The sequence below is a fragment of the Dipteris shenzhenensis genome, chromosome 10, assembly GCF_047967505.1.
Source record: "Dipteris shenzhenensis isolate YYH24624 ecotype China chromosome 10, Dip_SZ_1.0, whole genome shotgun sequence".
Classification (NCBI taxonomy): domain Eukaryota; kingdom Viridiplantae; phylum Streptophyta; class Polypodiopsida; order Gleicheniales; family Dipteridaceae; genus Dipteris; species Dipteris shenzhenensis.
Window position 1 is genome coordinate 19443671 of NC_141605.1, and position 22627 is coordinate 19466297.

Consider the following 22627-nt stretch of genomic DNA (forward strand, 5'->3'; position numbering starts at 1 on the left):
TTAGCATAAAGGTATGAACATCCTCAACAAGCCACCATCATTAAAAAATGTGTTGGATGAGATTTTTGTAAGAAAATAATACAACGTCTATGCTCAACAGATAACACGATCTAGGTGGGTCTCAATGTGAAACAGGAACTGTCCTAGTTGACGAATAGGTCGATGGGAATATGGGGCGGTGCGCAAAGTGGTCGTGGAGGATGGACGCTCGGGCACCTTCCACTACAATGAGACGTATGCAAGATTTCAAGTAATGAAATGCTTCGACAAGCACGTAGATGGGCGAGAAGGATGAAGCCCATCGACAAGGATCTTCCAGACCCACAATTTCCAAAATTGTGGATCCATCTAGTGGCAATGGCAAGAGCTAGTCCATTGTCTCGCAATCTGGATTCTGTTTTCTTTACAAGAGCCCTCATCTATGTTTATGCTTTCCTGGTTATAGATGAGAACGCCCCTCATATAGGAGCTGGTGTTGTTGGCAATTCCATCAAGCAGGCCCATTGAATTACAATGTAATTCACCTTATTTTCCAATGGGAGCTATCTCTTCACGGCTTTGCAGAAGGTAATTTTATTATAGACATCCCCACATGAACAGACAAGGCAGATCGTTTGGAAATTCACAAGCGACTACAAGGCTAGGTTGTGTCAGTAGCAGTAGGCTAGTGCTTTCTGTAGCCAAAAGGGAGTTTTAGAGTCCTAAGCAAAGATGTCAATGCTCTTTGACTTCCTTTGGAGGTGGGTGATCCGCCTAAAGAGTTTTTCTTTTCGCACGTTCGAAAGAATTGGCTGCAAGAGTGTATATGGGTTATAACTAAACGAAGCAGGCCATGAAGTCTTCGATAATGAAGCCATAGCCCAGGTTTTTTGCCATCACCTAGTTGGATCACAACCACAACAGTCTGCTGACTATGAGGGCACTCTTCTTTCTCCATAGCTGGGACATGAAACAGAATAATCATAGCTATAGAACGGCAGTTAATCTAGGATACGACGGCTTTTGAAATCAATAAGCGACCATCTGTTTTGTGGCGACAAAGGAATACATTGCACCGAAAATGCTCGCAGTGTCAAGCACAATTTTGTAGTAGTTTTGGGGTCTCCCTTTTATGAAGGACGAAGCTAGAAACAATCCAATTAAGAGAACAAAAAACAAGAACCAAAGAGAGATGTGATATGCTATAAGTCGATTTGTTTCTGTCATTTGAAAATATCTTTCTCAAAAACGAACAGACGTGTTCAAAGGCCAGCAAGTATGTCTTTCTCTATCCCAGCTTCAGCTCTCACAAAGATCACAACTAAGGATAGTAACCAAAAATCCAAATACACAAACGAACAAGAGCAACAAATTAAAACACACATAGCACTGAAATAGAAACAATATGGTATAGAGTGAACATGGCTAAGCATGAGCGAGTTAACACGTGGCAGCAAGGTAAAAAGTATTGGAGGGACACTTTTGAAAACAAGAGTACTGTTGAGACACATCTACGAGGGGTTTGGGTCCCATTTTCATGATGCTGCAAGCATGCAATCCAACCCTTTGCTATGGCAATGGTGCAGCCAATTATGTTGGTTTTTAAAATTTACCATGTAGGCATGGAAGGGCAAGGAGAAGTGAGGATAAGAGATGAGCCCACAAACATAATTTTTATTTTTTTGTAAATTTTAATGTAATTTTGAAAATTTTAGAAATTATGCAACATTAAAAAGGCTCATATTTTTTAACTTTGCTCTATCCATAGAAAATATAAGATATCACTTGATTTTCTATAGATATTGAATAATAAAGATTGAGGTTGATAATTTATCAATCAATAGAAGGAAAATAAATTTTTTTAAAGAAAAATTATGCTTAACTTTTTTAAAGAATAATAATTTTGAAGTACTTGTGGCCTCAAACCTTGCACCCTTGAATGGAAATCTGCGCTTTCTTGGAACGATGGATTGAGCTCATCAGACCTTGGTTGAAGCTCTCTTATGAGCAAGGTGTCAAGATGTGTTCCTCATATCATGAAGATGAATGGATCAATAGATTGCATGTCTCTTAGACGTGGTATCTCACTGCTGTATGGACAAGTGGCCTCTGCAATGAGTTTCTCTAGGTCTTTTGGATCCTTCTCGTCGATAATTGTAGCTCGCTTTGGCCATCCTAGCATTATATTCTTAAGGATTTTTTAAGCTTGTACTTAGAGTATGTAATGATGATTTACCTCTCCCCATTCGATTTGTTACGAGATGTCCATACCATTCACATTTGTGATGTAGTCCATGCACTGTTGTAAAGGTGAGATAAATTTTGGCTCGTCACCTAGGGAGAGACCCATTGGACAATGCTTAGAGATTGACCTGAAAGATATAGAATGGAAGGACACGATAAGGAGATTAAATTACAATGTGGTTTCAAAAGTTAGCTTAATGTGTCTCTTTGACAGCCTTTGCACATCTAAATGTCATGTGCAAGACACCTCTGCAAGAAAAGCAAGACCACTCCACCTCCATCAATGGAGCTTGTTATGTGGACGTTTCCGTTCTGTCAGAACTCTAACAACCTTCATGTTGTGCATTTCTATGGTCCATACAATATCCCCGTTGAATATAAGTCCAAAGGATGCTGTGAGATAATTCGAGACGCACTGGGTGAGAAAGATATACATCCCTCTGATCCTCGACACTGGCTTCCCAATTCAATTGGACCTCCGATTTCCCTGACAATAGATCGTTGATTTTGCTTCCAAACCTATCCTCCTACTCGCATAATATCTCCTACCAAAGCTCCAGTTGTTGCTCTTGATCCAGGAAGTATTTGAGGGCGCTCAAAAAAGAAAAGTCGCTCGTTTTTTCATGCTCTACGTGCTCGTCAGATCACGCATATAGTATAGCAAAAGGTTTTGCTCTGGGATTTTTTCTCGTGCAATGACATGACCATCTAGCAATTGAGTAAACGGTGCCTAATTTACATGAAGGGACACGTTAAGCCCAATGAGAAGTCCAAAGGGCATGCTCTTAGTTGCAGGATACAAAGGGAAAACATATGAAAGAGTCTAAGTGCAGAAGGTGGGTTGTTGCTCAGGATTGCTGATGAGAGCGGTCTCCGTTTTCGGGGCTCAAACAGAGAATGTTGCAGTGAAGGAAACCCATAGCTATAGAACAGTCACATTGTAGACATCGAAGTTATCAAGCTGTTGTAATCTTCCACATTAGGTGCGAGAATTGTGCAGTAAGCAGTAGAGCTCTCTTCCAGCGTTTGACTCTCGACGGTCGCTGCATCGGGCTTTGTATTGGGCATTGATGTGGATCTAGCATCTGGCCTGGCTTATTTGCATGATGCCTGCCATTCGCCTGTGATACATGGACTTTGTCATCAACGACAACATCGGCGTTGGACTGTCGAATTGAATCTTTTCATCATCATCCAGCGCATCTGATTGTAACCTGTCGTCTTTCCGTGATGAGCTCCATCCACCGAGATAAATTGAGAAGAATTTTCACCTGCGTTCTGCAAATCTGGCAGATTTGCAAAGAATTCGGCATGCTGGTTGATTTGGTAAGAGCCGAAAAAGCAGAATTGAAATGATAAGTTGCGCGAGACGTAGTAGTTGGGGCACGAAGGAGATGTTGAAAGCGTGTGAGAGTTCGTGAGAGAGAGATATGAAGACGGTTGGAAGGTCGTTGCTCAAAATTGCCAAGAAGAGCTATATGAAGGACACTCATTAGTTAGCCATTTGATGGACACCTCAATCTTTAGAGTAAAAAGAATAAGAAAGATAAGAAGGTGAAGGTAAATGATAATAATAAATCATTCATAAGCCCTGCCTAAAGAAGACTAATTGGATTTGTAGCGGTAGAGAGAGAGAGAGAGAGAGGGGGGGCAGAGGGGAGGGGAGGGGGCGGGGGGAAGAAGGTCCACTGAGTGACACGGGAAAAGAGGAGAGAGAGAGAGAGGTCTCACTATTCATCTTTGGATCTGGCACCTCAAAGCGATCCTGTGGACCAACACACATTTTGAGTCCATGCACCCTAGAATTATGTCAACCTCGTCTGGCTTAGCTATTCCAAAACATAGCCTCGATGCCACAATTGAGTTTTCACTTTCCCTTGCTATCCTCTGTATCTTGGATCCTCGTTGTCAATAGTATCGGAGCTTTCAACTTCAAGCGTGAGAGTCTTAGGTGAGAGTCTTGACGAAGATTTGCATGCCACATCTCAACACAACACAAGGTAAATCTGAATGTTATAATTGGCCATGGTGCAACCACATCTTTAAGCTACTTTCTCGAAAAGATGAGGCGCTACTAGTCGAGAGATGCGTTTCTTGCCTTGGATTTTAGTCTTGACATTGTCAATGGTGTCAAAATTCTCAACATCAAGGGGGATGGTCTTGCCGGTGAGGGTCTTGATGAAGATCTACGAAGAAGATGGAAGATCAAGGGGGAAGGGTTTCAAAAGACAACAGAGATGCATGTGGAAGCTGAAGAAGGTAAAGACTAAGAAAGGGGAGAGGGAGAATCACTTAATCCTCGACACAAGGGATCGAAGGCTCCATTCCATGTGCAAACCTCATGTTGTGGCCATTGCACTATTGCAAGGTAGGTGGTTGCTCATGTCCCTCCCATGGCCTTGCTGATGAGCAACCTGTGGAAGACCGAGCAACCCAAGAAGAGACTTCATGGAGATTGGGGAGATTGAGAGATAGGGATAGAGAGATTAGGGAGAACTGCATTCATGTCTATGCAGAGCATGAAGGAGATTGGGAAGCTTGATAAAGCTTAGGAAGAGGGAGAGAGACAAGCTTGGGGGGCTCACATAAGAGATTTGCCTCAACATAAATATGAGAGAGAGAGAGAGAGAGAGAGAGAGTCTGTGTCTTGGCACAAGCAAGGCACGATTCAAAATGGGGCGCATAGCGTTCAATGCCCTCCTTCCCTCCACCGTCTCTGAAGGCTCTCCTCTACATGACGCATGGTGCTCCCACCACCTCTTTGCACCACGTGGCACCCTCCTCAAGCCTCTCAACCTCCTTGATTTATAGTAAGATAAGAAGATAAGATAGTAAGATAAGAGAATAAGAACACTTCTCATATGTTGGAGTAACAAATTGGAAGTGTTATGGTGTGGACAAAATAACATTATAGCATTATGTTGGAGTAACATATTGAAGTGTTAAGGTGTGGACAAAAAAACATCCAAACAACTAGCAACCACTATTTCAGGTCTCTCTCCTCTCCATGACATAATCCCATAAGTCACTATAACATTCATCGTCATCTCTCAAGACTTCATGATGTGATCTCAAATGTAGTCACAAAATGAAAGCATCAATGCTCACATCAATACCATTCACAAAACAAAGCCTAGAATCATCAAAACACTTTAACAATAGAGTACAGAAAGTAAACATTCCACATTTACAACCAACAAATGACTGGTATGCAAAGCATTCTAGTGTAGCACAATCAAAAGCATCATCAAAATGTATAATGAGGATACAAAGCAATACACCATTGGAATGAACAAAATAGCCTCACACTCCCTCCACTATGACCCAAGTTGGAGTAATAGAGTTGGAAGTCAACCACAAAAAACATCCAAACAAGCAGGCCTATATTTCATACATTTCTCCTGACATAAGCCCATAAGTCTCTTACTATAACATTCATGGTCCTCCCTTTAGACTTCATGATGTGATATGCAAATGTAACCACAAATTTCAAAATGAAAGCATCATCAGTGCACATATCAATACCATTCACAAAACGAAGCCTAGCATCATCAAAACACATTAACAGTAGAGTACATACAGCAAGCAATGTACATTTCCGGTATAAAAAGCATTCTATTTTTGCACAAACAAAAGCATCACCAAAACGCATTAAGAGATAGAAAGCAATACACATTTGGAATGAGCAAAATAACTTTCGTATACAAAGCATTCTGCATTCATCATGTGAGCAAAAGCTGTTGTAATCTACTCGGGCACGTGTTGAGGTGACTTCGTTTTTCAAAGTTCAATGTGGAATAGCTTCCTGTTGTGTCCACATAGAATACAAAGAGTAAGGGAAACTTACGAGGTAGAGATTACGTGTGATGAGGCCATGAGCATGTTATGATAATGCACTAAGATAATAAACTAACGAGTACACAAAGGAGACTAGCACAAGCCTGAGCATCTTGTGAATCAGATTTAATTGCATCCTGTAAGGCATAAACTTGCTACTGCCACAAAATAAGAAGAGATTCATCTAGATGAACCATTTGAGATCAGAAGGCTTTCTGTTGAACTCAGATCAGGTTGCAAAGCTGCAACCGTAATACCCCCATAGGAACTCCGGTGTGAGAAGCAGATGTCTGTATATACGGTTCTGAAGCTGTTTCTCGACAAGTGAGTTACAGCCAAGCAGAATTCATCTTGGGCTTGTCACAAAAAAGAAGCTGCATAGAACTTTGCTTTATCATACTCAGCTGACCGTTAAAGAGGAGGACGTCCTTTCTGTGTGCATCTCCAAACCGTTCGAATCTCCGCATGAATTCCTGCGCTGCCTTGGTGAGAGTATGGCAACCGCTGCATCGTCCAATTCAGGGTTCACAAAAGACTTTCGCTTATTCGTTTCCCTTCTTGGCCTACTAGCATTGTCTTCCTCCATTTCCTTATTTTTAGATGGACCGGAAGCATGGGATATGATGGCTTGAGCTTCATCCATAACAGAGGGGCTATCATCAACGGCGTACAATATCCTCTGAATTGCCCTCACTACCTGCAAGATTAAGAAACTCAAGCTTAGATAGCCTCCCTGGTTTCTAGATATATAAAAACGGTGCTGTATGTATTCTTAGAACCTTTATGTGCATCCGTAACACCAAGACAACAGGATTGATACCGGCAACTGTTCCAGATCGGGGGTTTGGCATAGGATTTCAACGTCACGCAGCTTCGCAAAGTAGAAATCTCTTTCTTTTTCAAGGCTATCCACTGAAAGCTTGAGTTCGGTTATCTGCAAAGCCAACGCAACCATGTCTAAGCCGAGTTGCAGACTTAGACAAACAAGGCAGACGGAGAAATACAAACCATACCAAACAAAAAACAGAGAAGCGAGAGATAAACACCTGTTCATTAAGAGCGTTGATCTGAGATGCAGGAACCATAGGAACCGTAGGAGCAATTGGAGCTGGGGGAGCAGTCGTTGCACTTGGAAGTGGAAATATCTTCGCGCTTTTATGTGCTGCCAGTAATAGAACTCAGTTTTGGTTGTCAAATACGATGCGGCAAGAGAATTACCTTAACTGAAAGAGCGAACCCTCACCTGTAGCTGGAGCCGATGGTGTAGAAACCTCTACACGCCTAGGCCCTGATACGCCGTTTTTGATGGATGAGGGAGTGCCCTTCACTGCAGATAGGGCTGCGGTTGTAGGGGCAGAAGGAGCCGACTTCTTGTTCATATCTTTGCCTCCTTTGCAAGCTTCTCTCCTCTCGACAGGGTTGTAGCTGTCATAAATAACGGAGGAGGAGGTCCCTTAGAAACTGACATATTGGAGCTTCAGGATTGGAACAGAGCACATTCTCGACGAAATGTGATATAAGGTTGATGAAGACCTATGCAAGAAGACGACAGACAAAAAAGCTATGGAAGAACCAGAACAACACGCAGCTCGTACTGTTCGCTCTCACGGACATTGTCCCTCACCCGTTCATGATCCCACGGACTAAGTGTGTGCTTGTGGTTCATATATTGTCATAGAATCGGCAAGACAGGCAACAAAAATTTGATGTACAAGATCTCGTACTTGTTAACGAAGCCACCATTTACCGAGTCGCAATAACGCTTCAGCCATTGCATGAATTCAAGGTTATCCAGCGGCCGCCCTTTCACAAGCTTGTTCACTTCGATGTGCTGTGCACGACGTCAGGCAAGTAAAGTTAGTAGCAGCAACCGCTGAATCTTCTTCATTCTGCAATAATCCGATCCACTCTCTACTGCGGTCATGGCTAGCCCTTGCTCCAATCTCAACCGTGAATGTCTCGTCGGCAAACAAATCCACTAGGCCCTATGCGGAGAAGAGCTTTAGCTAATTTCGATTGGATCCGCCTTACCTTCTCAATCTTCAGCTTGGTGAAGACATCCTGTAGCACTTTGTAGTTCTGTATCATCTCGTACTCGGTTTTTGCTTCGAAATTGACCTGAAAGAGCACTATAATGAGATCGAGTCGCAACACTTCCCACACGATGGCCTGACACTTCAGAATACTTCCCACCTTATGCATCGGAACCACGCCTGGATGGGTTGCATCTATAAGCTGGCACTGCACAGCTCCTTTGGCAGCCTGCAAATGAAGCATTGTGATCGCCGTTTAGAGACATTACACGAAACATTGAGCGCGGGAAACAACCGTGAAAGACATCATGATGACGCAAATCCGGAAAGCAAGTCGGGGCAGAGATTCACGAAAATATTCGACAAATTTTCTGGGACAAACTTAGCGCACAGGAACAAGAAAACGGAAAAGTGAATCCATCGGCATTACTTTCTGCTTTCATCTCGACGGCAACAGGATAGCCAGAGAGAGAGAAAGAAATAAACGACAAGGGAAGAAGAAAAAGAAGAAGAGGAAGAGGAAGAGGAAGAGGAAGAGGAAAAAGAAGCAGCAGGAATGCGGGTACCTCTTCAACTTTGGCGAGGTTGAGGTGAAGGGTGGAGTTGATCCAGTGGAGGATTTCGTTACGGCCGACGAAGTACGCACCGTCCATAATGCCGATGTTAGCGGCAGCCATGGGAGGAGGAAGGAGGGAAAAAGGGAAGGAAAGGAAGGATGGCGATGGCGAAGAGGAAAAAGCTTGAAGGAAAAGTGGCTATGGAGATGAAAGCTTGAAGGAAATGTTGGCTATGGCGATGAAGATGAAGAAGACGAAGAAGAAGAAGAGGGCAAATTTTGAAAAGCTTTAAACGAGACCAGAGAACCGTTGCTAAACTTTCGAACCCATCCTTCCCCTTAACCTTACCCTACTCCTCACACGCGAGTTACACATCTGGACCCTTTGCAACAACAACAATCAGGACGAATTGGAGAACAGAACGAAGCGCAATCAGCATTACTGGCTTACACATGGTGTGCACGAAGGGGTGTGTGTGGTGCGGGGAGCACTCAATGCTCTCTATCTCCATCTCTTCTCAGCAGGGGAGCTTCCCTGCCGAAACTCCTTGCTCGCCTCGCTGCCACCGCTGCCCTCTTCTCGCACCTGGCCAATCATCCTCATGTCTCCATTGCCTTTACTTGCCTAGTTCCTGTTCGTCGAAAATGGGTCTACGTGATACGCAAACACTCACCTAACACCAAAAATCCTAGTGGCCGATCATCTTCAAGTCTCCATTGTCTATACTTGCCTAGTTCCTGTTTGCCAAAATTATGTCTGCTTGGCGGTGTGTATAGGGGTGGCAGACAAACACACACCCATCACCAAAATCATAATGCCCTAAACTGGGCACAGCTTGCTCCTCAAAGTGCCAGTTCAGCAAAACAATGGCTTAAGGCAGATACAAACAGGGTGGCAACCAAGCCCTCCTTTTAGGAGGACTATCATTTAGTGCTAGGCACTTGGGACAACTTTACTTGGAAGGTTATTGGCCATTGCAGCTTGCCAAAAATTTTAATTGGTCAGTTGACTCTTCACCAGTGCTTGGGCAAAGGGTGGGGCGAGAGGGGGTATGGGTTGGGTGGGGGGGAGGGGGGGGTGTGATGGAGTCCTAATGTGTCAATTCTACATTGGAAGAATAGAGATTTCTAGTGACTGTTAAGATTCAACTAACTAATGAACTTGAAGTGGAGGTAGAGGATGTGACTGCATTGTGTCTACAATACAAGTATTGACGTCGTGGGAGACACTTAAATGGGGGTTCGAGAAGCTTCAAGTTGCCTATTAGGGCGGTTACACACCAGCGCCCGCACAACATTGGAAAGGGGCGTTCACCAATGTGGGAGCGACATGTTCGCCATGTGGAGAACGCTAATTTGCCATGCAAAAGGAGGGGCACCCAAGTTCATGGGCAGCCACCACCCCCCGCCCATCCCAAGGCCTGATAGTGGGGCTTGAACCCACGATGTCTAATAAGTGAATGGATAGCTTACATCACGCAAACAATTCACATGTGGATGCCATAAATGACCTTCTCTTTTTCTTTATTCTTTACGCTTGGTGTGTAACCCATGCTGCCCATCCCCTTTTCTCGTTGGGTGGTCATAACCAGCCTTAGACCCTCCATAAGGCTTTCCCTAGATTGTTTATAAAAGAATGCCACTATTCTTACAATTGATACCTTCATAATTCATTGCATCTACCATCTATAGTGGAAGCGCCATGTTAGAGTAGCATTACATCCACTTGTTTTCCAAACACCATATACCTTGATGTCCACCCCCTGATTGCCACACTCACTAACGAGTTACTCAACCTATTGTATGTGAACTCCATGCACCATCCACAAGGTTACATGTATGCATTAATCAAGTCATCAAGCTCATTTAATTTACAAACTGGGGGATCACTATGTACAAAGCCTCTATATCACATGTGTTCAAGGCCTTATTTATAAAATTTTCAACAATAAAATGTACCCTTTTTCTATATAAATTTGTAATTTTTTTTCGAATTTCTTTTAGTCACTATCTTATGTAAATTAACTTTGGTAGAATTAACTTTTCCAAAATTCTTTTAACCACTACCTTATGTAAATTAACTTTGGTAGAATTTAGAAATTTAAAATATCCTTCTAGTGAACTCACATGATAGAATTACATATGATGATTGACTCCCCTCAAGCTTGGGATGTTAATTGAGGAGGCAAAGATATTGATTGAGGAGGGATAGATGTAAAAACAAACCAATTAAGACCAAGAGATATATAATAAGCCATATTGAGAGCGATGACACTAGGGACCGGAGTGTCCTCGTCACTGATCCAAAATCCATTGGTTGGATTTATGCCAATTAATATGCAGAAATGCCAAGGAGGAAGTTATGGCATGCTACATAAAGATACGCTGAACTTGTGATAGGGAGAAGGCACTTTGAATTCAATAATTTCTTGTAACAATCTAAACAAATTCGAGGGGACAAAACATAGTAAGCCTTACCATTATTTAAAATTTAATAAGCACACTAGAGTTCAAGTTCATTATCTCTACCCTTATGGATGCACTTGTACTCTTTGGTGTGTGTGGGGGCATTTGTAGACCTTATCAATGGTTCATTGTGTTGCATGCAATGTGGGTAAATAACCTTTGCATAATTGTTGTCCTAATTATGGATGTGCTTAGATTGACGGATAGAGACATTGTCACATGTTTTGGGCGAGAGGTCACATGCAACGGTTTTGGAAGTGGGACCCATTGTATACCAAATGCTGTGGTACAGCATGTCAGTTGGCTTATTCTTCAAGGACACCTTGTGAGGTATGAATAACTCAACAATTTATTCCATGGAGATTCCATGTAGCATTTGCAAGTTAAAAGGGCATAGCCCATTACTCATAACACCCAACTTCATGATGCCACTCCCCATGAAAGGGATTTGTGCACGCTCTTTAATGTGTATCATCCATGTAGCAATGGAAAAAGGCCATGTCACCTACCATCCCAACCTCACATGCAACTATAGCCTTTCAAGTTCACTTTGTATCAAGAAAGATGGTTGGTCAATGCTCCATGCACATGTATTCAAGTTGCACATAGAGTCATGGCTTGTGTCTTAGGCCATATGCTATTTAGACTAGGCCCACCATTCATAACACCTTCAACATCTTTGTCATTGGATAAACAACTTGCCCCATGGGGGATGTTTCATTATAAGTGGCAACAATGGAAACACTCATAAAGTTGAATCAGACATAAAGTTTTTGTTGCTTTGTTAAAAGGGAAACACAATGTTAACACGTAAAGCTCTCACCATTTTAGTTAGCACATCAAATCCTTGCATTTGCATCATCTAAATAATAGCAAATGTAAACAAATCATGTATCCTAGACCTTGCTACTTCATAAATGTCATTTGAAAAGCATGCCTCATTGTAACTAGGTGGTTGCCTATGACAAGATAGACTTCTTGTGATAGATACACCTATTGATAGTTGATTGCTTCAAATCACATGGCAATCATTTTCTTGCTAGCCCTTTGGCACGAAATGTTTAGGTGGGAGCAACTAAATTGCATGTTTAGCCCCATTTTTAAAGCTTTTCCTGTCATACCTGTACTTTCCCAACATCCCTTGTTTATACGTTTTAGCATTGGCCAAAGTTCAAAGAACAATTCAGCAATATTTGTCAACTTCAAGATTGGTTAATTAGTGAATTTTTTAAAGCAAAGTGTTGCTAGAACTAACCTAAACTATGAAGGACAACGCTAAGGGTTCTGATTGAATTTTTTTAGTTATGACTTCAAATTAGCCTTTCACTTGTGATCGGTTAGTGTGTTGTGGTTTTAAATTTGAATATGCTGACCTAACTTTTGGGGGCTAGCTTGGAAAGCGGACACATGACGACATGGAGATTGCCTTTTTTAATACATCATTTTCAAATATATCCATATTTTCATAATTGAGATGACGTATTCATATATGTATATAGCTACTCCTATTGAGCTCCTATTTTGAGCTAGCAAGTAGTATGCTTATTATTGGCAAATTTGCCTCATTGCATTTATTAGATCTCTATGTTTCTATTTATATGTGCTCAAATTCTTACTTTGCAACAACTGGTAAGTTGAGGTGTGATTTGTGCCTCTAGCTAATTTCCAATGTCGAGAAGTGCTAGTTTTGGTTGATTTTTCTAGGTAGGATTTAAAAAAAAAATAAAATGTTGAATTCATTATAAAGGGGTGGTAAGTCTCATAAAAAAAGAAGACCTGTTTACAAAAATTGGCCAGCTAGGGTCTATCTGCCTAGGGCCTGTGGCTGATAGCCTGGGGTGCCAACTCCCTTTGGTAAGAATACCTATCAAAATCTTGAGTATGATATTAATTTAACAATATGCCATAAGTAAAACTTGGTGGAATTAGCAAGATTGTGTGCTATACTAGAAGAATTCAAATATGTCTTTACACCTTGAAATTTGGATAACACATAAAAAGGTTACATGATTTTGAAAGGAGGTTGGTTTTTGGTTTGCCCCACCCTCATCCAAAAGACCCCCCCTTTGGCCCTCACATATTATGAGAAACATGTACAAATCTTAAAATCTTGTATATTTTTCAAGGTATATTCCTTATCATTTGTGGGAGGGCCCCCCTAAGATTTCCATATTTTTCCCTTGCATATTTATAATTTTTGTAAGAAATCCATGCATATTTTATATGGACCCTGGCCCCCCATACCCTAAATTTTGGACGAGGGTAGTAACACAATATATATGGAGTTGGTGCCCCAGGCTTTGACAATGAGAATCCAAGTAAAGTCATTAAGGTAGAGGCCAACCCATCCAAAATGGCAATAACCCTGAACTCGGTAAGGGGTTATGCTGAAAGACAGTCCTATTCCAGGCATCTAAACCACCAAAAAAATTGGCACCCTAATGTATGGCCAACATGCCGCAAAGGTAGATGGGAGCTTGAAGGGGTCTTTCAATAGCATGGTCTACCACCGTTGGGCAAGGGAGAATCGTGCCATCAACCATGCCTTGCACACGGTAGCCTCCACCTGAAGTTAGACTTCCTTGGTCACTCCACAGTTCCAAAAGAGATGCCTCACAAATTCAATAGACTTTCCACATAGCAGGCAGCCGAGGTTAACTTGGAGTCTTTTTGTTAGTTTCTTTCTCACCAATAGCCACATATTCATTGCCTTCCACATAAGAAATCTTGCCTTCCCCACAGTTTAGCCTTTCCAAATTTCTTCGAATTGGTTCTACCACCATTTTGGCCTACGTTTTAGGACAGCTAAGCACCTCAAATGGGGTTTCCTCTTCCATCAGCTGCTTGTAAATCCCTTCGCGGTGATTTTGTGCAAAGGGCTTCCACCTAAACACCACTAATTGGCCTCCCACTCGAGTGACAACACATATTTCGATGGCCAAAATTTCAGTATTATGTCTAGCACTATCTGAACCAAATTTGCTTCTGTCCATAGCTACACTAGTGAAAGCTAATATGTGCATTGTGGATTCCACAAGTCGGCCCATACTTTAATACCTTTCTTGAACAACAACCTTGCTCTATGAATGCCATGGAGGGAAAAGGGATCCCCATCCATGTCCGGGGTCCACCAAATGCCAACTGGAGATTGGTTCCCCTTCTTAACCCTTTTGCCCTTTCCACCTCATTAAACCACGTTCCATATAAGGACTTCGTAGCCTCCACAGGAACCTTATTAGAATGTGAAAGATTGGAACACTGCAGCTCAATAGAACCCAAGAGAGGACAAGGGATGTGAAGCCTAACAGAGGAAATAGTAGGTAGTGAAGCCCACTGTTAGCAAATGAACATGCTTGGAAACACTCGCTTGCACCGAAATTGCCAAATTCTACAAGAAGAGGTAGATACATTCTAGAGTTAGACACCTTTCCCTCTTTCCCTCTCTTTCCTCTCTTTTCTGCTCTTTCTCTCCTCTCTTTTCGTGCTATTCAGTATCTTTTCCTCTTTTATTTTTCCTCCTCTCTCTTCCTATCTTTCGCTCCCCTCTTAGTTTATTTCCCTCCGCTCTTTTTCTCTCCTCTCTTAATTTCTTTACCTTTCTTTTCTGCTCTTCTCTCTCTCCTCTCTTTTCCTCTGTTTCTCTCTTTCCCTCCTCTTTTTTCCCTCTTTCTCCTCCTCTCTTTTCCTTCTCTCCTCTCTTTTTCTACTCTTTCCCTCCTCCTCTTTCTCTCTCTCTCTCCTCTTTCCCTTCTCTTTCCCTCCTCTTTTGTCTCTCTTTCCCTCCATCTCTTCTTTCTCTCCTCTCTTTTCCTCTCTTTTCCTACTCTTTTTTCTCCTACTCTTCTTTCTCTTTTCCTCTCTTATTTTCCCTCCTCTCTCTTCCTCTCTTGCCCTCCCACTTAATTTCTTTCCCTCTGTTCCCTTTCTCTCCTCTCTTGATTTCTTTCCCTCTCTTTCTTTTTTGCTCTTTCTCTCCTCTCTTTTCCTCTCTTTCTCTTTTTTTTTCTATGTTTCCCTCCTCTCTTTTCCCTCTTTCTCCCCTCTCTTTTCCTCTTCTTTCTTTTCCTCTCTTTCTCTCCTCTCTTTTCCTCTCTTTTCCTCTGTTTCTCTGGTCTCTTTTCACCTTTCTCTCTCTCATTTTCTTTTCCTCTCTTTTCCTCTCTTCTTACAAGGAAGATAAAGGAGATATTTCACAAATGTATCTGTTGAGATATGGTGCTATGAGCACATGAATTAGAGGCTAAGGTATGATATAGGAATGTATTAAGGTAGCCACCCTAAAATGTGGACTACATGATGTGGAGATGTGGATCAGGGATATCCACAAGGAGAAATGTGGGTGAGAGAATCCCACATGTGTTGACCATTCTAAAGCTCTCTCTGTATAAGTAGCCTATCATGTATTGTTTATAATACACATACACATATTGTAATAGTCATTTGAGTGTGCCTACATCTCTCTCCCCTATGACTTTTCTTATCAGCTTCGATCCTCCTTGATCCCTCACTTTGACATGGTATCAGAGCATAGGTTTAGCTCTCCTAGTTCAGCTCATTAGTAGCTCACTAGGATTGCTCCCATTCCTAGATTAGTTTCAAAATGTAAGATTAGATTTAGATCTGGATAGTTCTTCATTTAGAGAGATTCATTCTGAGAGAGATATTTTGGAGTGAGCATTCCTCTTGCGCGATCCTATATCTTGATGAGTGGGAACTTAGACCCCAAGTCCAATCTCACATCCATGGGATCATTACAGCTATGCAAAATACAGGCATAAGCTGAGACTAGCAGTGAGCAATTCGGAGAGGAAAGTACTACTTGCTACAAGATGCACAAACTTGCAAATCTATTGATCATGGTTGCACACATCCTTGCGGCCATCCTCAAAGCTTTGCTTGGATGGAAGGGGGCCCTGAAATGTGAAGATATTGGGTTATCCTGTCTTTTCTCTCTTGGCTATCCCAGCACAAGGATTAGCTCCAAAGAGGAAAAATGACCGTCTTTTTGAACTCTACGCGCCTGTCAAGACAAAATCATTGTTAGCAATTAGACACTGCCATTGAAGCAAAACGAAGCTCATGGTAAGACCTTTGCAACAAATGCTAAAGCAACGCATGAATGCAAAAAGCATGCCAGAAGCACAAGTGCATGAGATGACCATAGCACAGAACATGGCATCCACACATAAAGCATTAAGGCACAAGGGAGAACAAAGTATCATGAATCAAGCTACATCAAGCAAATAAGAGAATGCCATCGAGAGGCCATCGACAACATGTATTGAGAAGAAATATCCTTTCCACCTTCAGCCCACACTTTTGTAAATCAAACTTGACCACCAGAGAGTAGCTATGAAAGCACCTAAGGGACGTATTGACATGTAAAACCACACTTGACCACCTTAAGTAGCAATGTATGCACTAAGGGGAGATGACAGAATGTAAACTCACATCTTACCACCTTGTGGTAGCCAATGGATCATGGCACCAAGGGGAGGTGTTGAGATATGGTGCCATGAGAACATGAATTAGAGGCTAAGGTATGGTATAGGAATGTATTAAAGTAGCCACCCTAGGATGTGGACTACATGATGTGGAGATGTGGATCAAGGATATCCACAATGAGAAATGTGGATGAGAGGATCCCACATGTGTTGACTATTCTAAAGGCTCTCTCTATATAAGAATCCTATCATGTCTTGATTATAATGCACATACACATATTGCAATAGTCATTTGAGTGTGCCTACATCTCTCTCCCCTATGACTTTCCTTATTAGCTTCGATCCCTCACTTTGATAGTATCCAACCCAGATAAAGGACTGGGTCAAGGTCATCTGAGGGCAATAAACTTGCTTTCTAGAAACATAGAGCATAATTACTACATAGGCTGGTCTTCTCATCGTTTGGTCTTCGATGAAGTGCGCTCGTTCGAAGAGCGGACTCCCTGTGATCATGAGACTCCTCATAGGAGGAGACATCATGGGCTTTACTCTCGAGAGGACTTTGATTCCACTCGACCCACTCCTCAAGGGACTACCCTTGGACTCCCCAGGGGCCAACTCCTCAGGGGACTACCCCTTGGGAAACTCCTTTGCCAGTAGCCCATGGCTTCATCGGGAGTCCTAATGAGTTTGTCGTAGCCATGAGCAATGCGGAGGCAACGGGATTCTTTTCTCTTCTATCCCAGAGGACCTCCACAGTTCCCTCTCTTGCACCTCTTGGGGGTAGATCAAGGACATCGATGGCTTACTCGACAATCATCCCCTCATGCCCCTTCCAAGGGATCATCACCTGGGTGTCACCACCAGAAAGAGTAATAAGGGTCAAGGCTATCATGGTGGCATGAGAGATGTAGACGAGTTTGCAGATTCCCACCACTCCAGCTCTCCCCTTATTTGTGAGATGCAGTACCAGTCTGGTCCCTTGCTCTCCCCTCTCATAGGACACAGAATCCCAGAGACCACCTACTCCCCTACTCGCTCATTAAGCGCTCGCTCCACCTCATGCTCTAGCTCTGCTACTCCATCCACTGTGCATCCTTCGACTTTCTTTTGCCTGAGGACCTATCCTACATAGGAAGATGTCGAGAAGAAGGTCATAAGATACATGAGGAGGTTGATAAGCATCCACTTCCCAAGGATATATTCAAACCTTGGAATCAATAGGACAATAGAGCGAAGGAGGCCATCATAGATGCCCTTAAGAGACAATTTCCCAGCCCTAGAGCATATGAGTTTGATCGTGGTGCCATGCTTACGCACATGGGAGAGCTCCTAAAGTCTCGCAGATATGACTTAAGGCTAGCTGTTAGGAGGGTAAGCACAAGCTAAGGTGGGCAGACTTGAAAGATTGGAAGATAGCGCAGAAGGAGTACAAGGGGAATCTAGATACACTTGGAGATTATAGGTCCTTCGCACCTCAAGAGTGGTGGCAGGCTAGCAACAAGGTGATAAAATATGTGTGCCTCAGGATCTATGGAGCGCTCTAAGGTGGATGGAGCCTGTGTGTAAACATGATGAAGAGATGATGTACCTCAAGTCAATTAGGTTCCAAGATAGATTAGCTTGGACTCATAAACAGAATCTTGAGTGAATGTGCATTTCTTCTCTTGCAATGTGTGTTCTCAACAATACATGATAGGCCTCTTATATAAAGAGTGCCCTTTGAATAGTCAACATCTGTGGGATCCTCTCATCCACATCTCTCCTTGTGGATATCCTCAATCCACATCTCCACATCTTGTAGTCCACATCCTAGGGTGGCTACTTTAATTCTTTCCTATACCATACCTTAGCCTTTAATCTATGTGCTCATGGCACCATATCTCAACACCTCCCCTAGGTGCCATAATCCTTTGGCTACTGCAAGGTGGTCAGATGTGAGTTACATTCCATCACCTCCCCTTAGTGCATGCATTGCTACTTAAGGTGGTAAAGTGTGGCTTTTACATGTCAATACCACCCCTGGGTGCTTTCATAGTTACTGTCAAGTGGTCAGGTTTGATTACAAACATATGGGCTGTAGGTGGAAAGAATGTTGCTTCTCAATGCTTCATGTCGATGGCGTTCGCTTCTTCGCTTGACATAGCTCGATGCATAATGCTTTGTTCTTCCATGTGCCTTGATGTTTTGGATGCCATGCTTTGTGCTATGGTCATCTCATGCACTTGAGCTTTCGGCATGCTTATGACAGCGATGTTTGCATTCATGCTTTGCTTTAACATTTGTCGCAAAGGTCTTACCAATTGATTTCTTTCAATATTGGCAGTGTCTAATTGCTAACAATGATTTTGACTTGATAGACGCATAGAGCTTGAAAAGATGATCATTTTGCCATTTTAGAGCATGTCCAAATTCTTCCTAGATTGCAAGTTACGCCTTGTCGAAGTTTTTGTGAAGAAGAGGGCCTTTGATGATGTGGCACAGGGATTCACATGCAGAATTCCATACTATGCTTAGTAGGGGCTATGTGCTTAGGTGGGACTGTGCTTGGGTGGCACTATGCCATGTGGCAGTCTTCTAACCAGACTGAGTTAACCCAAGTTAAAGAAAACTTAACCATGGTCCAAGTAACTGAACCTAACCATAAACTTAACCATTGATCAAGGTAAGGCTAAACTTAACTGTAGTTAAAGCTTATCCTACCATGTGTCTCTACCAATAGCTGCCACGTGTCCTAAGCTTAGACCTTAGACAAGAATGAATGGAAAGAGATCTGCAGCAATGAGGTCGACGGAAATTCTTCGTGACAGAGATGCGTTGGCGAAGGTGTGAAGATCCTATAGAGGTCGTCATAGTAGAGGTTGCCTATGACGGGTGAGGCTGAGGAATTGGAGGATGTGTAGAAGCTTTGGGTTCTGGAGTCAACCGTGGAGATGGGAACCCATTGGCATTGCTGTGTGCATGTTGGCTTGGGGGTCGTGGTTGGTAGAGGAGCCGTGAGGTTGGCTATTAGCTAAGTCATTGCTCAGTTTAATGTAGACCAGCTCCTCACAGAGTGGCCTCAGGTTTCAACCCTGGTTTGAAAGACCTTGCTACACAAAGCAGAGCAGGAGTGGCAGGCTGCCATCATCTGTGAAGGCCGTTGCAAATGGCGGTTTGTGGCTATGATGGCCGCTCGATCAAAGCCTTTCATTATGGAGATGGAGAAGCCTTTTGTTATGGAGGCGCTGACTGCACGGAGCGTTGTGTGGAGCCACCGCTTGGGTGTAGCTTATTGTTGGCATTGTTTTGGTCAGCTGGTCTGAGTCTCCTCTGTTCGTTTGGCACTGGAGTCCTTTGGTTCATTGACCTTGGAAGGAGCTTGATGGTGAGACAGAGTGTTGGAGTTGCTTGGAGCTATGGTTGGACCGATGGAGAAATCAGTTGAGCTTGGTGGAGAAACATCTATGGCTGCTATGTCGTCATTGCCTTTGTTTGGCCGGTTCTTCCACTTCTGCTAGAGGTGGCTGCAGTCGCTACTTCTTGTTTGTGCAAGGTTTAGCTCCTCACAGCCACGTCTTAGAAGCACTCAAGATTTAGATGCAAGCTTTAGGCTATGTCGTAGTAGTCATTGACAAACCAATCTCCTTTGTCTTAAAGAAGGCATTCAAATCTTTGTCTTTCCAAACTCTCACAAAACTCTCATGAATAGATATAAGAACAAATAGCTTTCTCACACAAGTTTGTAAGAATGGAAATATCTCTACTCTCTCAAGATATGAGTGAATAGAAATTTCAAGAAGATCACTCAAGAGAAAGCATGAGAAAACATAAGCACCTAAGGTGTGCCTACAACTAGTCAAGGAGAGCTAGACCTAAGCTCTGATACCATGATAAAATATGTGTGCCTCAGGATCTATGGAGCGCTCTAAGGTGGATGGAGCCTGTGTGTAAACATGATGAAGAGATGATGTACCTCAAGTCAATTAGGTTCCAAGATAGATTAGCTTGGACTCATAAACAGAATCTTGAGTGAATGTGCATTTCTTCTCTTGCAATGTGTGTTCTCAACAATACATGATAGGCCTCTTATATAAAGAGTGCCCTTTGAATAGTCAACATTTGTGGGATCCTCTCATCCACATCTCTCCTTGTGGATATCCTCAATCCACATCTCCACATCTTGTAGTCCACATCCTAGGGTGGTTACTTTAATTCTTTCCTATACCATACCTTAGCCTTTAATCTATGTGCTCATGGCACCATATCTCAACACCTCCCCTTGGTGCCATAATCCTTTGGCTACTGCAAGGTGGTCAGATGTGAGTTCCATCACAAGGCATGGGTGGTAAGTATATATTTATCTTCTATCGAATATCTAATATGTTCAGTTGTTTAAATGTTTTGTCATTCATATCTAACTCCATGAATTTGGATCACAAGAAATCTATGATTGGTAGGCCTCCATCTGACTAGGAGTACAGAAGGGCATTCAGGATTGGAGCCCACGCTATCACCATTGTCTTACAATCGACGCTCTTAGTTTTTCTAACTTGTTTCATTCTTATGGAGGAAGGTTTGACCCATCCCGAGATTTGGATGGAGATCCATACTTAGAGACTAGATTTAAAGAAGAAGCAGTTACTTGCAGAAGAGGAGGGCGAGGCATTAGGTGCACATAGAGAGACTGAGGGTGAGGAGGGCGAGGAGGAGCAATAGTAGGATATGACATTTAGTCTTTTAGTATTTTGGCACTTTTGCCCTTTTGTAGCACATTACTTTGGCAGATTTGCCATTTTGTAGCGCATTACTTCGACAAATTTGCCATTATCAACTTCGGCACTACTTTTGCCACTTTGTAGACCTTTTTTGCAAAATTGTCATTTGTAACATTTAATCATGATTCTAATGAAAAAAAAATATGTGGGGTAGGATGGGGCTAAAAGCCTGCCCCATAATTTTTTTTTTGCTTTTGTTAAAATGTCGATATATAAACCAATGCCTGTACCAACACTATAGTGTCAGTATATACCGATGGCTATACCAATGCCCACATTGACTCTGGCGACCATAAGTTATCGACGGTGATATCGGTGCTCGTACCGATGGTTTCTTTGCAATGTACACAATGACAGACATTTCGACACTTTTCACTTGTTTAAATTAAAAGATATTTGTATTTAGTGTTGGTATCGGTGTCAGAAAGCGGCCCATGTCTTATAGTGCTAGTTCTAACTAATTTTTGATTGTTTTCTATTTGCTTGGTGGGCCGATGGGTTCCTAGCCAATAAAGCCACCAAGTGTTAATGATTTTTATTGCTTGAGATTGCTTGAGGGGATGATGAGTACAATAAGAAACTAAACCACCAAGTGAAGCATCTTGTTGATTACTTGTCACTGCTTGTCAAATGTGTTCTTTGCTTGTAGCTGCATTTGTGTACTCTCATTTCTTTAGAATATTTTGATTGCTTCTAAGTGTTTTGTGACTACTTGTACATGTTTTTAAATTTCTTTTGACTACTTTGTGAATGTTTTTGCTCTTTACAACTACTTGATTAGATGATGGGTCTCCTAAGAAATAAAGCCATTAGGTGTTGGTGCTTTTTCATTGCTTGAGAATGCTTGTAGGGATGGTGGGTCCACGAAGCAATTAAACGATCAAGTGAAGATGCTTTGGGATGCTTATCATCACTGCATCAACAGTGCTTGTCACTATTTTAGGATTGCTTTGGTGGCTAATGCTAAGTGTTTGAGCTTATTGCTTCTAGGTACTTTTTGATTGCTTTGTCAATAGCTCTATTACTTTGTGATTGCTTGATGCTATGATGGATCACCTGAGCAATAAATCAACCAAATTTTGGTGCATTTTTTCTACTTGAGATTGCATGGAGGGGGAGGAGGTGGGGGTTCATTTTGCAGACTATGGAGGACATGGGGGTGAGTCCTAAGTTCCAAAGATTTGTGGAGACCGTACTCTCTAACTTGAGACAAAGTGGAAGTAAATGGTTTGACTTCCAAGCCTTTCTTGCTTAATAGATCCATTAGACAGGGTTGTCCATTATCCACTCTTCGTTTTGCAATGGTAGTAC

The 22627-nt window shown here is 42.4% G+C and overlaps 1 protein-coding gene across 1 annotated transcript; it reads right to left on the minus strand.

The window, feature by feature from the left end:
- Nucleotides 1-5952: 5952 nt before the first annotated feature.
- Nucleotides 5953-8889, minus strand: LOC147897518 (microtubule-associated protein RP/EB family member 1A-like). Its single transcript, XM_087380285.1, has 8 exons — nt 8660-8889; nt 8254-8322; nt 8092-8178; nt 7785-7891; nt 7304-7485; nt 7107-7222; nt 6881-6994; nt 5953-6757 (listed from the first exon to the last, which is right to left on the minus strand). Exons 1-8 carry the CDS (start codon nt 8768-8770, stop codon nt 6461-6463), a joined length of 1083 nt encoding a protein of 360 aa, XP_087236411.1. The 5' UTR covers nt 8771-8889; the 3' UTR covers nt 5953-6460.
- Nucleotides 8890-22627: the final 13738 nt, after the last annotated feature.